At 26.1% G+C, this 16,623-nt stretch overlaps 4 protein-coding genes across 4 annotated transcripts in view; 2 read left to right on the forward strand and 2 right to left on the reverse strand.

Annotated features, from left to right (window-relative positions):
* LOC112603816 (inverted formin-2-like) overlaps positions 1–2,500 on the reverse strand; it is a 54,007-nt gene extending 51,507 nt beyond the window's left edge. The window contains exon 1 of the mRNA XM_025352581.1: positions 2,369–2,500. The gene's annotated coding sequence lies outside the window, so the exon portion shown is untranslated. The remainder of the gene's footprint in view (positions 1–2,368) is intronic.
* A 672-nt stretch (positions 2,501–3,172) lies between these two features.
* LOC112603814 (ribosome-recycling factor, mitochondrial) lies at positions 3,173–7,211 on the reverse strand. The gene is made up of 5 exons (XM_025352578.1): positions 6,983–7,211; positions 6,746–6,883; positions 6,273–6,483; positions 6,050–6,206; positions 3,173–3,507 (listed from the first exon to the last, which is right to left on the reverse strand). The coding sequence occupies exons 1-5, from the start codon at positions 7,209–7,211 to the stop codon at positions 3,424–3,426; spliced, it is 819 nt and encodes a 272-aa protein (XP_025208363.1). The 3' UTR covers positions 3,173–3,423.
* Positions 7,212–7,879: 668 nt separating this feature from the next.
* On the forward strand, positions 7,880–16,099 carry LOC112603840 (DNA topoisomerase I, mitochondrial). The gene is made up of 3 exons (XM_025352618.1): positions 7,880–8,677; positions 10,856–10,908; positions 13,462–16,099. The coding sequence occupies exons 1-3, from the start codon at positions 8,671–8,673 to the stop codon at positions 15,646–15,648; spliced, it is 2,247 nt and encodes a 748-aa protein (XP_025208403.1). The 5' UTR covers positions 7,880–8,670; the 3' UTR covers positions 15,649–16,099.
* On the forward strand, positions 10,917–12,231 carry LOC112603841 (tubulin delta chain-like). Its single transcript, XM_025352619.1, has one exon. The coding sequence runs from the start codon at positions 10,969–10,971 to the stop codon at positions 12,214–12,216; it is 1,248 nt and encodes a 415-aa protein (XP_025208404.1). The 5' UTR covers positions 10,917–10,968; the 3' UTR covers positions 12,217–12,231.
* Positions 16,100–16,623: the final 524 nt, after the last annotated feature.

A 16,623-nucleotide genomic window follows, 5' to 3' on the forward strand; every position in this document is an offset into this window, starting at 1 on the left:
GATTAATCAAATTTTAAGCATGTATTGTATTATATTTTACTTGTTGATGAAAATAATATTTAAATAAGTACTAGGTACTTTTACCTATTACTAGAAAATATTCATAAAATAATCTATCAATATTCTTAGATGTTTCTAATTCTATCATTCTCCATAATTTATTTATATGTACCTAATTAAAATGAATTATTTAACTTTTTCATCTAAAGATTATAATAATTATATTATATACACGGCTTTCTAATCTAATAATAATCGTCAATATAATAATAGTATTTAACTATAATGTCTCCTAACATAAAAAAAAAACAAAATATTATAAAAAATAAAATTATAATTTAGTAGAATCACATAAACAAATAATGATATTAATGATAATATCAACTTTGGTTTTTAGATAAAATGAATGCGTTAAGTATGTGTGTATTGTGTACGTACTATAATAGGTTGAATATATAAATTAGATATGTTTTTTAGTCTTAAACTTAGGTTTATAATTAGCCAGCCTTATTTAAATAATCGATATTATGTTCAAATATCAAACTGACCGAAGAATAGTCGTGAATAGCGATTTTATTACACGTTACTGAACAATTTAAATTTTAAATTATTATTACAGTGGAACTTCGAAAACTCGAATCGGTTGGGGGCAAAAAAAAAAAAATTCGAGTTATCGAAAATTTGACTTACAGAGGTTACACATATGATATGTTATAAAGTAGGGGCCAAGACATTCTTTCGAGTTATCGAAAATTCGACTTATAGAAGTTCGAGTTATCGAGGTTCCACTGTATAAGTTTAAAGGTCTTGTTCCATTTAGGCTTTTAAAACATTCTTTTTACACTTTAAAAACTTAAATTTAAATATACCTTCTAGATCCTTAATTAATATATCTATAACCTATCTATATGAATTAAATAAAACATAATTAATATTAATAATTACCGTTTTCAATTAAATGCTTCGTGTTTGTATGATTTTATGAATACAGTTAGGTATACTTAGCAGTTGTAAGTACGTCCTACGTCTTAATATCGGAATGAATAATAATTATAAATAATAAAAACACTAAGAAAATCACTTTAATAAATAGATAAGTAATGTATTTAATATTATCACTCCAAAATATTTTTTTTACCGTCAATATTAAATTATGTAAATCACAATTCGAAAAATCAAACACAAAAACGATAGAGTAAAATCAGTTATTATTTTACTACTACACAGTAACAAATCTACCAAGACACTATTTTACTAGTATAATCGGAATGTTTTTGTGGAACAGATGAAATTCAATGAAATAAGGAACTAATTTATTTTATTATGTTTTCTTCGAATCCGCATATCACCTTCATCCTACACATCACAATAAAAGTGTAGGAAAATTTGTACGTATCATTGCCTCTGGGTATTTTTTTTTTTTTTGTAGAACATTGGTTCTGCAATGACCTATAAGTTTTGCACGTGTAAACTACAGAATTGTCAGGAAACTACTGAAGGTGAAAATAAAAAACTTATTTGAATCGCACCCGTAACCTACTCAATATTTGTTTGGTATTACCCAATAGGTCAATGCATTTCACCGATTGCAGTCGGACATGACGGTTTCGTTGGAAACGCAAACATTACCGAGGTCTAATGAATCAGCAAGTAGGTAGATATTCATTGTAAATATTATTATAAACAGTTCGTACGTATTTTTTAAGTAATTAAATTATTATATTATTATTATTATTATTTAATGACTAATATCTGTACCTATATAATATAGGTAATAAAAATAAACGCATGTATAAATTATAACCTAGATATATACATAATATTAATTTAGCTTATCTAATAATATGATAGATTTACACATTTATATTAAATTGTTATATTTACACAAATATTTTATTTTTGTGCCTACCAGGTATTGGTTTTAAGTTTTAATTTATTACGCAGGTACATGGTATTAGTTATAACTTAAATTGTTCGTATTATTAATATTATTATATTTTATAAATAATCAATTGAGAGATTTGTAAATAAATAATAGTAGGTACTAGGTAGGTATCTATTAAATATAGCTTCTTAAAATATAATGTGTAACGAAAAAAATGTTTAAAATTAGTCAGGAAGCAATTAAGTTCAGTATCATGTATATTTAGGTATAGCCGTATAGATATAAATCTATAAGTAAGTATTTAATTTTATTAAGGGGATTGTGGCATTAGCGTTCCAGCTAGTCCTAGGTGTCTAAATATGTATCTACCTATTATAAAGTCCAAACAAGGTTTATTGTTTTGTAAAAATGACAGTTAGGTAATGAAATATCAACTAATGAGACATAAATGCTTATACTTAATTAAAATTTAAATTCACTTACAGTTTTATAGACTTGGATATGGAAAAGTTTGACGTCGGCAAACAATACTACATAGCACTTTCGTTCACTAAATTCTTCAACGACACATTATACTTAAAATTACTGTAGCTACGAACACAAGTTGAGGTTCAATGATTATAGGTACCTATCTTGTCCGCAGCACCTGCACGCTCCCCAATATCCATTTGAACAACTAAAACCTTCAAGGTCTACTGGCATATTAAATACCTACTCCGGCATATTTAATGGATTAAAATAAAATGTAGTAAAACAATGTCAATTGATTAGATACTGTTTACTCGTTGAGAACTTAAGACATCCTTCAAATTAATCAGTTTTTCTTTTTAAGAAATACTAGAATAAATACGAAATTTATTCTAGTATTTTCTAGAAATATTTTTCATGTTTCTTACATAAAAAAGGTTAGAATTAAATTAATATTCCAGTAAATAAAAAAATACTTTTTAGGTTAAAACACTCTTATATTTTATTTAATATACCAATGATGTATTAAATTATTTAAATTATAGTAATGCCCTAATACCTAACATATGAATTATTAAACTTGTTATTACTTACCCATGATTATTATTTGTATTGTATTGTAGAAATATTTTTTGGTCAATATGTATTAATTTACTTATTCAGTAATACAGGTAAACTGTTTTAAAATAAAAAGAATAAGAAAAATAAACCCAAAATGAAGAGAATAAAACAAGGATAGAGATAAAGGGTTTGTGTATAACAACAAGTATTCTGTTGTCAGGGGTCGTCAACAGACAACAAGTAGATAGATAACAATAATAAAGCATGTATATATATATTTATTATATGCCTATATACAATATACACTCATGCATATAATTTTTATGAACAAAATGTACAGTATTAATGATTCATACATTAATTAACCATCAAAACTGGTTTCTACTGTAGATTATAAATTAACAGGTAAGTATAAATCTAACTAAACAAAAGAAATTAATCTTTTTGGGATGTACCTTAGTAGATACAATCACTGTGTATAAATTAAAACTTGAGTAAATTTACTAACACTATGAATCACCTTTGAGTTCACTTTGTTTTTCTTCCATTATTCGTTGTGCCTCTAGTACATATTTATCGGCCAATGCAGTAATCTATATCGTATACAAATAAATAAATATAATGTTAATAATAATTTTTACACAAAATCTTTTATTAATATTTCAATTTCAAATATTATATTTTTTTACTTATTAAATATAGCTAATATTATAATTTAATGAATATACTGTAAGATAAGCTTAAATTGAAAAGCAATTAAGAAAAGAATACTTTACTAATTGAATACATAATTATTAACTAAACATTTACACACATTTTGCATATCCCAGCCCTTAAAATATCCAAATTTTTATATTACACATGTAATCACACAAAGACACATAATATAAATGTATTATTTTATAACTGTGAACAAAATTAAATTGTTATTAATTAATAAATTAATTTACTCAAAAATAAAATTGATTTGATTTACTTTAATGTATTATTATTCATTAAAATATTGTATTATATAATATTATATTATAACCTTTTAGTTTATTTATACAAATAAAGCAATGACTTTAAATAGTGCTGTAATATTTTACCAAAATAAACATTGATTAAAGCACACTTATAAATTTTGTACTATACAAAGTGCATTGTACTACATACAATTGTAGGAGCTAGCACACCCAACAAACACCATACTAAAATTAATGTTAAGTTGATAGTTGATTTATTAAATTTCTATTTTTGTTTATTATTAAACATTAATAGTAATTTGCATTTAAAAATATAAAGTATTAATTTTATGACTTTATTAAAAATAATTTAGAAATTCAACATTTAAATTTAATTTAATGTGAACTTATTATAACAAATTTATCAGCTCTTCCATACTTTTATTGTCATAGAAAACTTTTACATAATTAATTTAAAAGGTTGGAATCATTGGTGTAACTAGGGGGTGTATAGGAGATTTCAACCAACTTTAAAATATGTATCCCCAAAAATAAAATCATTTATTTTTTATTAAAATTTAACTATTTTGAAGTAAATATTATCATTAACTAAAATATTTTGTACGTAATAGTATACTGAGAAAAGTAAGTACTTATTATGTTCCAAGATGTTATATTAAATGTCAAAAGTGATAAAATAAATAGTTTAAAGAGTAAACAAATTTAAAGTTTTATTAATTTGCAATCAAGAAAAGATGAGCTTTGGTTGTTTTATTTTTTTAACCAGTAATTGTATTACCAAAATTAAAATAAAGTATATAAGTACTTATAAATTTGAAATTATTGTTAGAATAAATATAATGTAAAGACTAAAAGTGATATGAAAAACCCACACAGTCTGCTAATTTTTCACTGTTTGTGCATTTCTAAAAATATTGGTTTATTTTCTCGCTTTTAGTTTAATTTTATATTACATATAACTACATTATACATGTTGTAAAATTTGTATAATTTTATAGTAATTAATTTAGTTATAAACATTTAATACATTTTGGTATGTCAGCATCAATAGAAGTTATATCTAATAAATTAAAAAATTGAATTTGAAAAAACAACTTTATGTAATTTTAATTTACAAATAAAATAAATTATTGCAATAATAATAAATAACAATAAATTAGGAAGGTTGATATGATACCAGCAAATTAATGATTACAGTATTGCCTAAAAATATAGAACTACTCATTATTTTTATTTTTTTTATCTTTAATATATGTTTAATAGAAAAATCAATCATCAAATATCATTTTTATAGAGAATAAATATAATAAAAATTGAAAGTTTTATTGATCTAATCTTACACTCTTAATTGAATATTGAAATATTGAGCATTAAAAATTGAGCATGGGATTTTATGGAATAAAACAGTGATATTACTAGCTAATAGAATGCTGAATAATTTTATAAGGCAAATTATATGATTTGGCCATCAGCCCATATCTTTTAATCTACATTTATTATTTAGTTAATAGTACATTATCATTAACACCTTTTTTACTTTGATAATGAGGTAGTTGCCTCAAAAAAAGAAAAACCCTATTTTAGCACATCATTGCAACAAGCAATCTGAAAGTTAAGTAAAATAAAAATAGTGTTATTCTATTAATTATTTAAATACATTTGAATTTTTTTTTTTTTTTTTTGAGACATTAAAGTTGTTTATTGTTGAATTTTATAAACTAACTGACCAAGGATATATTTTTTCCCACAAAAAAATAATTTTTAGTATCTACTATTATTATCATATAATATTGTGTATATAGGCAAATATATTAGACTGACTGTCTTTTATTGTAGGTATTTATTTTCATAGACGTTATTTATTAAGTATTAGATATATCATTTTTTTTGTAGATATCATATTAGATAAGTACCAAATTTAAAAAAGCTAACAAATATTTTCAAAAATATTTAAAAATATTTTAAATACTTTTTATTATTATACTCAATAAACTATGGACTTATTTTTATATGCAATTAGTAAAATTAAATTAAATTTAAAACTTGAGGAAATACAAACCTTTGATATGTTTAAGGACTTATACTTGATTTTATTTAATAATGCAAGGAAATAAGAATGTTGTTTAATAACAAAAGCTTAAAATAGATAGTATTTGATTTTTGTAACTACCTGATCTTGCATAGTGTGTACCAAATCTGTTGCCAATGTGTCATTGTCTTTTAACAATTTAATATTTTTATTTTGTAATTCTTTAATAGTATCTTTAGTTTTGATAAAAAGTGCTTTTGCACCTTTGCTTAAGTTTTCTCTATGTTCTTTTGTAACTCTATAATATGACAATGTAAACAAATTATTTAGGTATTTTCAAAAATGTTTTATTTAAATACTTTACTTAGGTATTGGTATAAATATAGAAGTTTTATCTTGTTGAGGATTTAGATTCATACCAGATGCTTTTAATGATTCTAAAACAGCTGGAATAGCTTGTGGAAATGATATCATATTCAAAATTATTGTTTTAGGATTTTTCCTCACAATTTGTGCTAAGTCTTGTATAACATATTCATCACCTTCAAATGTAACTGGAAGTGAATCCAATGCTCCTAAAATTTTAAGATAAAATTGCTGTTAATCATAATGAAGCTATTTAGTACATTTTTTATTATTGATAAATCTTTAATAGTTTATCTACATTTTACATTTTATTTAATGAGAACTGAATCGTTGCACATTATTTTAACAATATTTCATGGGTGAATTAAATTTAGTTGTCTCATAAACAAAGATATTTGCACCTTAACTTTTAATGATAAAGATAACAAGTAATAATATATGATTGATTTAATTATTTTATTTGTTACATACCTGTAGAAGATCTTAAGGACAAATTTTTAATATAGTTATTCTTTAATGCAGCCACAGCTTTTTCCATTTCGGTTTTCATAGCATTGTATTTAAAGTGCTCAGCCAAAAGGTTCTCATCAATGGATACTTTTTTTTGACCTTAAAGATGAATACTCATAAATTTAAAAAAAAATAATGAATTATTTACATAATTGATATTTATTATTTAATATTATTAGGAAACGCACTATTATGTACCTTTATTGCTTTTCTTATCTTTATTTTTTGCATAACACCGGACCGAATGGTGTGTGCAACAACGGTTACTGACAATTTTACTGAGAAACGTGGATGAGGAGAGTTTTGGATCCAATTGCGACTTTGCATCCAATCTACCGAGGCATTGGAGTGCGACATAACAAGGACTTCGTCCGTGCCGTATTGCAGAGACAACTTGTACTCCTACAGCAGTCGTTATTTTTAACATATTGACTGAGTAACAAACGAAAGACAAAGAGAAATATGGAAAAATTCACAATTTGTGAAAACAGCAATTTTGAATTTAATAATATTATGTTATTGCCTGTCGATCAAAAATTCGTTATCTCTTATCAATGTTCAATTGTTGTTAAAGATAACGGTATCAGTGGAAAATCTGCCATTTTGTTTTTACCATCACCGAAAACCCGCGGCGTTGAAAATATCATTAATCATTATGTTATGTTTATATATACCTATAAATAACAATAAATAATAATTAATATTTTTATGTAGTATATGAGTACATTTTTTGATATTTTAAAAAGGAAAATTCGATTCGTAACGACTCGTATCGAGTTTGTTACGAGTCCGGTGCGTTTCACCAGTATACCATATATGTAACTTCTAGAACATTCGATATTGAATTTATAGGAGTCGATATACTCTAATATCCTTAAAAATGTTGATACCGGGTTGTGACAAAAAAAAAAACAATGAACTTTCCGTACAAAAATGAAGACGACTTATGACACGAGTAAAAGGCAGACGGACGTCGTGTGAAATACAAATTTTACCGTTGCCGCCTATTTTATTTTTTTGGCAACATTGCGCAGTAGCGGTGTTGCCGGATTGTTTGATTAAACAAAAAAAGTCAATGCACTCGTCTGCCGTGGCTGTGGACCGTCTCTATGACTCGTATGTCGCCACCGACCGACGCCGCCGTCATCGTGTAGTCTCGCGTACTTGTGACTTGTGTGTATCGTGTACGTGAATTTCGTGTAAGTCCGAATCGTCCACGACACGCACACACACACACACACACACACACACTAGTATACTACATCCACATACACTCAGACGTTACACCGCTACGATTCGACTCTGATTTATTTTTCTCGCTTACGGCGTTTCCGGCCGGTTGTATAGTTTCTTTTTCAGTGTGTCCGGCGGTCCGTCGTCGCGTTTTAACCGAATTCGTAACCATCCGACGATCATTGTCGTCATTATTATGCGTTCGGCTTTTATCCGACAAAACCTACAGGATCGTGACGCATGACTACAGCCGGCGGACGTCGTTCTGCTAGAAAACCGACCAACCACTACCACCATCACTAGCTCGTCGATTTATCGTCATTTTTCAGTTTACACGTCTTAATACCTTTATTTCATACATATCGTTAATTTTGCCACCTCTGCTACAACTACTATCACGACTTCGTTGGGCTACTTACTATTGTCAGTTTACCATTATTATAGAGTACTACATATTGTAAGATTATCGTTACTGTCACAGAAACTAGAATCTATGTACATTTTTCTTATTGGAACTACGGTTTAGTCGCTGATCATCACCTAATCACTTTGTAATATATATTACTACTTCATACCTACAGCGGCAGCATTCTACCTACAACGCGGCGTCAGTTGCAGATCTACCTCGTTTTGTCGTCCACGTGAACAGAATAATGGCCGGTAATTATTTATTAGTTTATTACTTAATACTATTTTGTGTACGTACATGGTATTATGGACACCAGAAAAGCTCCTGCTAATGACATTCCGTCTGTTTCCCATGCCGAAAATAGCCCCTCGAATTTCCAATGCATGTTTACCATCTTTGTGTTTCCTGTTATCGTATTTTTATTCTTTCATTTTCCAACGTGTTTTAAGTGTTCTAGTCTACTTGGTAGCCATTGTAAAGTAGTTTTTTTTTAATTTCTGATGTACCTAAAGGTGTTATGTTAAGCTTTGTATATTATAAGATGTTAAACAACAGGTTACTATGATCAGAGATAATTAACTAAAACTTTGCATATTTACTGCATATTTTGTTTTAAATATTTACCTAACATCAGACATACAGTTATGAATGGTTGCAAATTTATAATACTAATAGGTACCTATAGATATATACTACTTTTACTACTGAATTCTTATAGATTGCTCACAATATCACATTTTGTCATGTTTAAATGTCAATTAGTTAATAGACTTGGTACCTAACCTCCCTATAGAGTTTTAAATCATTACAGATGTTTTGATTTCTTCAAATCAGCTGTGATTTGTAAAAATTTTTGTTCTGATTTGATTTAGGTATTTGCAATTGGTCAGTTCTTTTTTCCCTTGGATATTTTTGAGGAATATATTATTAATACGATACTATTAATTTAAACATTTCAGTATATCACTTTTGATTCATATTTGAATAAGCTGTATTATTCATTCTCAACTAAAGAAATAATAAGTTTAGGGTTGGTATTAGGTTGATCATTCAAACTTGTTATAGGTACCTATTTACCAATTTTGATCATTATTTGTTATAAACTACAAGTAAAAGTATTATACGATAAAAATTTAATTCTATACAAATATTTATTTTTTTATCTATCCATTCATTATAATTTAGCTATAACCTCAAAATCTCTGTAAAAACTATAAACATTCATTATAAGGTAGTAAGGTATTGGTGAGATACTTACATTTTCAATGTATGAAATTACTTTAATGCAAAATGTTTATTTGTTAATTTATAATACTTGTATCTAAGTTGTTATATTTATTAGGTTTGAAAAAATTGATTACTTATGTACGTATATATCATCCACATGTGCTTAGGTACCTATTAAAAATAAAACTTAATGATGAACAGTTCACCACATATCAATTTGATGATTCATTAACCCAGTCAAGAATATACAAATTTCCTTAACTGTATTTATATCAATTTACCAAAATAACAAAATGTTACATGTTCACTTGATATCATTACTTAATTATTGACATAAAATAAATTGTCTGAATTGATGACTGTTAAACACATGCATGATACTTATACTATTTTGTTACTTGGGTGTGTAAGTGATGTTACCATTTTCTTTTTATTATACAGGTGTGGTACAATGCCTAAAACAAATTTAATTTTTTTTTATACTTAAATTATTTTAAATAGAAGTTTATTTATTATCTTAACTCACCTTTACCATAAACTTAGCATTTTTTTTCCAAACTATTTGGTAGGTACTTACTTAACTATGCAAATATTAATTTTCATCAATTGAAAGTTGTACCTAGGAATCTATTGTAATACCTATAGATCTTGATGTGTTTAAGTACTAATTGATATTCCATATTAACTATCTACCAATTTATACCTATTTAATAATCTTTTAAGACTTAACAATTTTTATATATATTATGTATAAATTAGACTTAAATTTTATTTTAAAATGTTTGCCATAAAAATAAAATATTTTTAGATTAATTATAACATAACCAATACCTAGACACTTCCTACTTACCAAAAACATTAATTTATTTATTAACTATTGTCATTATATTATTCCAGATAACAATTATTATTAAAATCAAGGTCTTATAAATAAAAACTTCACTTGTTTTTGTTATTGGTATTTACTTTTAACAACAATTATATTATATTTGTACTTGGAACTAGTATAAGTCAAATATTTTTTTTCTTTATAATATTTAAGTACCTAAGTATTTATAAAAATAATGTGTCATTTTAATCCTTTTTATGTTTGTTAAGAATCTTATTTAACGCAATTTTAATTTGTAATCTGCCCACCAATAATTTCTGTAAAAACATTTTATTACTTAGCAAATTTAATTGTTATTATTATTTTTTTGCAGAAGATCGAGAGTCCAGTGATCGAAAACATGAAAAATCAAAGAAGCGCGATAGGGTTAGTTACTAAAAATTGTTTTTTTTTTATTTATACTTTATTTATTAATTTAATAATATTATGTCTGTACTAACCATTTGTTTTGGTACTTGTGGAATACGTTTTACCCATAGTCTTTATTCCACAATTTTTAGTGACAATAACGCTTCTGATCCTATTGTTACTCAGCATGTTAATCAAGAGTACAAACATACAAGTGAATCTTGTTTCTTCGAATTAAGATCTAATGGTTATTTGGAACCCAGGTCAATTTTAATAGATATAGGAGATCCTAATATTGGTGATATCTTGAAAAAATCAAAAAATTGTAATTGGGGGTTTGGACAAAATTCATTAGGATTTAATTTTATTGAAGGGTCGACAAATAACTGGTCATATTGTTATTATGTCAAGGGTCCTGAAATGTTTGAAGATGTTTCTAGTCGGCTGAGATTTGAAATGAATAAAATTGATAAAATTGAATATTTTTTAATAATTTTATCCCCTTCAGGTGGTTGTGCTGGATCAGCATGTTTTATACTTGAAAAATTAAAACAAGATTTTCCTAAAATTTCTTTCATTGTAGTTCTTATCATGCCATATCAGTCTAAAGATGCTATCCAAAACTATAATACTTCTTTTACTATTAGCAAATTGTACAGTATATCAGATAGTATTTTTTTATTTGAGAATTCTGTTTTGCAAGAAGTTTGTCAAGCTGGACGTTCAGAGGTCAAAGTTTCATTTGATGATTTAAATCAAATAGGCTGCAAACAATTAATATCTATTTTTCAACCAATAGAACATCAAACGTTCCCTTATTTTCTGTCAGTTGTACATGATCAAAAGTATAAAATTTTAAGTTTAATATCATCTCCAAATTATAGAAGGGAATATTCTTCTTATGAATCAACTCCAAGGTGGGAAGCAATTGTGAATCAAACTATACGTTTGTTAAATGCATCGCATTGTGGTGTATCATTTGGAAATTTTATTGTATATCGAGGTGATACTTCGAATTATGTTGATAAATTAAATTTTTCTGAGAAGTTAAATTCTTTATCTTTTTCTAAACATATTTTAGAAGAACACAAATTTTCACAGATGTTTCAACAAAGACATTTTATGGGTTCCAAATATTTGAGTGTATTGTCAAATAACTCTACCAATGTTTCTGCGTTAAACTCTGTAATAAAATTAGCTAAAAGAGCTTTTTCCCACAAAGCATTTGTACATCATTATAATCAGTATAATACAAATATCAACGATTTTAAAAATGTTTTTTCTAATGTGAACCAAATTATTAAAGACTATTATGAATTAGATTGATATTACATTTTTATATTAGATAGATTTATTTTTTTTTTACTATTAGATCTCAGCATATTAGTAATATGTAATAACATTTTCTAGTCAGTTGTCACAAATTAGTCTTAAGGTGTTCCTATATATTTTTTTTCACTTTATTCCTGTTTTAACCAAATTTTTAACTATTGATGATAAACAATATATATATATATTTTTTTTAGTGTGTTACTGAAATTGTATAGACTTGAGTGTTATTTTAACAAATAATAAATCATCTTTTAGTTTTAATAAAACACACTTCTGTGTTCATTATTCATATTATTTTTTTTTTCATCCCATGTTTAGTTGAATAGTTTAATTTTAGTTTACAATATCATAAAACAGTTAATATTATCATTTTACATTGTATAGCACTTTATTAATAAGCTTATGACTGATATTTCATATGCTTTATTGAGTTTACTAATATTCATTAGTATTTAATGAAATGATATATATTTAGCTTTATGATAAAAAATAGTCATCTATCATTTGTTTTGGTTCATTCACTTTTTATGAGATTTTAAATTTATTAAAACTACTGTGAAACCCTGTTATGAATAATTATTACATATTCAATTACATTAAACATAATGCATGGTTTACATTTTGGTTTTTTTTTTTTTTTAAGTAGCTAATAAATCTTGTGTAAATATAATTTAAAATAAAAATTAAATAAATATACTCTATATACGCCTATTCAACTACTGTTAATAATATTAATTTTACTGTACATATAGGTTTATCAACCTAGTATTAAATTTTTTTGTTTTATAAACAGTTATCATTATTAGTGTTTTTGTCTTCACAAGTGTTTAGTTATTTCAAGATTTTTTTATAAATTATCTATTTATTTTTGTTTCTCAACATCAACAGACAATCATCACAATTTTCTTATGAGTGATTCATGTTCATTCAGTTTGACACCGATCAAGTTGAATAGGTGTACATGAGGTTTTTATATAAATCAAAGGTAACATTTTTAAATAATGTACACAAGGCCTTTTTTTTGTCAATCACTATTTAATAATTATTGTTCATAATTTTTTTGTTTTTTATTTAATTGAATTCCTTCATTAGTTATAGCTATATATATGTATATATATATTATATATATATATATTTTTTTTTACAGTATACATTTTGGTTTAGTAATAAAATTATAATTAGATAAAAGGGGCCTACATCAGTTTTAAAATATTATTTAAAATTTTTTTTTTTTCACAGGAACATGAAAAAAATGGTGTTAAAAAAGAAATTAAGCGAGAATACAAAGATGAGCCCTATGATTCAGGTTATCATTCCCAGATTAAAAGAGATTACAAATTAAACCATAGTATTAAGGAAGAAAATTTTTCTGATGATGATGGTGACTTTAATATGTCCAGTCATAAGAGGAAACAAAGTGATGATGATTTTTCTATAAAGGAAGAAATACAATCTGATGATGACATACCTTTATCAAATAGAAAACGTAAACATTCTGGCAGTAGTGAAGATGACGTCCCTCTGAGCGCTCGAACAAAGCATATTAAAAAAGAACATAACAGCAGTCATAAAAAACATAAAAAAGATAAAGAACATAAGAGTAAGCACAAAGAAAAAGATAGAAATCATTCATCTAAAGATTCTAAGCATAAAGTAAAAAAAGAAAATAATACATCTCAAAAAGAAAGTCCTGTTAAAGGTACCCCTAAAAAAAAAAAAGAAGAAGAACCACAAGAAGTATGGAAGTGGTGGGAAGAAGAAAAAAAAGATGATGGTGTTAAATGGAAGTTTTTAGAACATAAAGGACCAGTTTTTGCTCCCGCATATGAACCTTTACCGAGCAATGTTAAATTTTATTATAATGGTAAACATGTAGTTCTTTCAGAATTGGCTGAAGAAGTAGCAACATTTTATGCCAAAATGCTTGACCACGATTATACAACTAAAGAAATTTTTAATAAGAACTTTTTCAAAGACTGGCGCAAAACTATGACACCAAAAGAAAAGGAGTTAATAACTGATCTCTCATTATGTAACTTTAAAGAGATGAGTGTATATTTTACTAAAAAGTCAGAAGAACGTAAAGCTATGAGTAAAGAAGAAAAAAAGAAAATAAAAGAAGAAAATGAAGCTTTGCAAAAAGAGTATGGGTTTTGTACTATTGATGGTCACAAAGAAAAGATAGGTAATTTCAAAATTGAACCACCTGGTTTATTTAGAGGACGAGGTGAACATCCTAAAATGGGTATGTTGAAAAAACGGGTAGTACCTGAGGATGTCCTAATTAATTGTAGCAAAGATTCTAATATACCAAAACCTCCACCTGGTCACAAATGGAAAGAAGTGAGACATGATTTTGGTGTTACATGGCTTGCTAGCTGGATAGAAAACGTTCAAGGGCAAGTTAAATATGTTATGTTAAATCCATCTTCTAAACTTAAAGGGGAGAAGGATTGGCAAAAGTATGAAACTGCTAGAAGATTGGCAAAATCTATTGATAAGATAAGAGAAAATTATATTAACGATTGGAAATCTCGTGAAATGCATGTTAGACAAAGATCAGTTGCTTTGTATTTCATTGATAAATTAGCATTGAGAGCAGGAAATGAAAAAGATGAAGATCAAGCTGATACTGTAGGCTGTTGTTCTTTACGTGTAGAACACATACAATTACATGAAGAATTTAATAACCAAGAATATGTAGTTGTGTTTGATTTCCTTGGTAAAGATTCTATAAGATATTACAATGAAGTACCTGTAGAAAAAAGAGTTTTCAAAAACTTGAAAATATTTATGGAAAATAAAAAAGGTAGTGATGATTTATTTGATCGTTTGAACACATCAATATTGAATCAACATTTGCATGAACTTATGGATGGACTTACTGCGAAAGTTTTTCGTACATTCAATGCTTCATGGACACTTCAACAACAACTAGAAAAATTAACTGATCCAAATGTGTCAGTAGCAGAGAAAATCTTACAATATAATCGAGCTAATCGTGCAGTTGCTATTTTGTGTAACCATCAACGCGCTGTACCAAAAACACACGAAAAGTCAATGGGAAACCTGAAGGAAAAAATTCAAGCAAAAAGAGCGGCAGTAAAAGAAGCTAAAGATCAATATAAACAAGCCAAACGAGATGTGAAAGACGGAAGTGTGCATTCCAAGACCCAGTTAGAAAAGAGAAAAAAAGCTTTAGAACGATTAAAAGAACAATTGACTAAATTAGAAGTTCAAGAAACTGACAAGGAAGAAAACAAGACAATTGCTTTGGGTACGTCTAAATTAAATTATTTGGATCCGCGTATATCAGTAGCTTGGTGCAAAAAGTACAACGTTCCTATTGAGAAGATATACAATAAAACACAAAGAGACAAGTTTAGATGGGCCATTGACATGGCTGGACCAGATTACATATTTTAAATTTGAATGATTCAAAATAATCCAAATTCAATATCATCGATTTAAAACCAATTTTATATTGTTAATCCTCTTTTTTTTTTTTACTTAATTTACCTGGTGGAACAGTGTTTTTACAATAACTATTGGTACAAATCGGTTTTTATTCATGGTATCATCATTGAAAATTGATTTTTGTGAAACATTAAAAATGTAATAAAAAAACCTTTATATTGTATTCTTTTTTACAATTATCCATAGATTTTTTCCTTTTGTATTGTAGTATCTGTCTTAGAACCAAAATATATAAGTTTGTAAGCATGTTTATTGTATGCTAGACCTTAATTTTTTTTTTTACTTTATACTACTGATTGTAAATTGTGATAATGCTCTCGTAATATGATTAATAGTATTTTGTATAAAATAGAAAACAAATTAAAACTTATTTTGATGTATTTTCAAGTAATAATGACTTCTTTAATTTTAATTTTATTAATGTATTACAGCAAAAACTATTGTTTTACTTATTATTAATGACCATAAAAAGGTGGTTCTTCCAGCAAATAATATTAAATTAGTTGTAATTTCATAATGTATGTAATAAATGTCAGTCATAATATTTTTTACTGTAATACAAAATTTGTACAGAATTATAATTGAATTTTAAATTAAAAACTTAACAAATTTATGTTATCATCATTTTCATGTATATTTTTTTTTTTAAACCAAACAAGTAAAATCTTGTGATTGAAAAAATTTTATACACAATATAAGTTATACATGCTTATAGTTATGTATAATATAAAATAAGTAGGTACCTATGCAGATTTTTATTTATATTGTATGGTTTCAATTGTAATGATTTCAATTAAAATAAAATAATTCATTCAATTGTTTGTATTTTCTTTTAATACTAATTTTTTTTAAACTCTAATAGTAGTATTGTATTTATAAATTAAAAGCTTATGTTCAGAAAATGTTACGTTCATTAATCATCTT

The sequence above is a fragment of the Melanaphis sacchari genome, unplaced genomic scaffold (assembly GCF_002803265.2).
Source record: "Melanaphis sacchari strain LSU unplaced genomic scaffold, SCAv2.0 Contig111_pilon_pilon, whole genome shotgun sequence".
Taxonomy (NCBI): domain Eukaryota; kingdom Metazoa; phylum Arthropoda; class Insecta; order Hemiptera; family Aphididae; genus Melanaphis; species Melanaphis sacchari.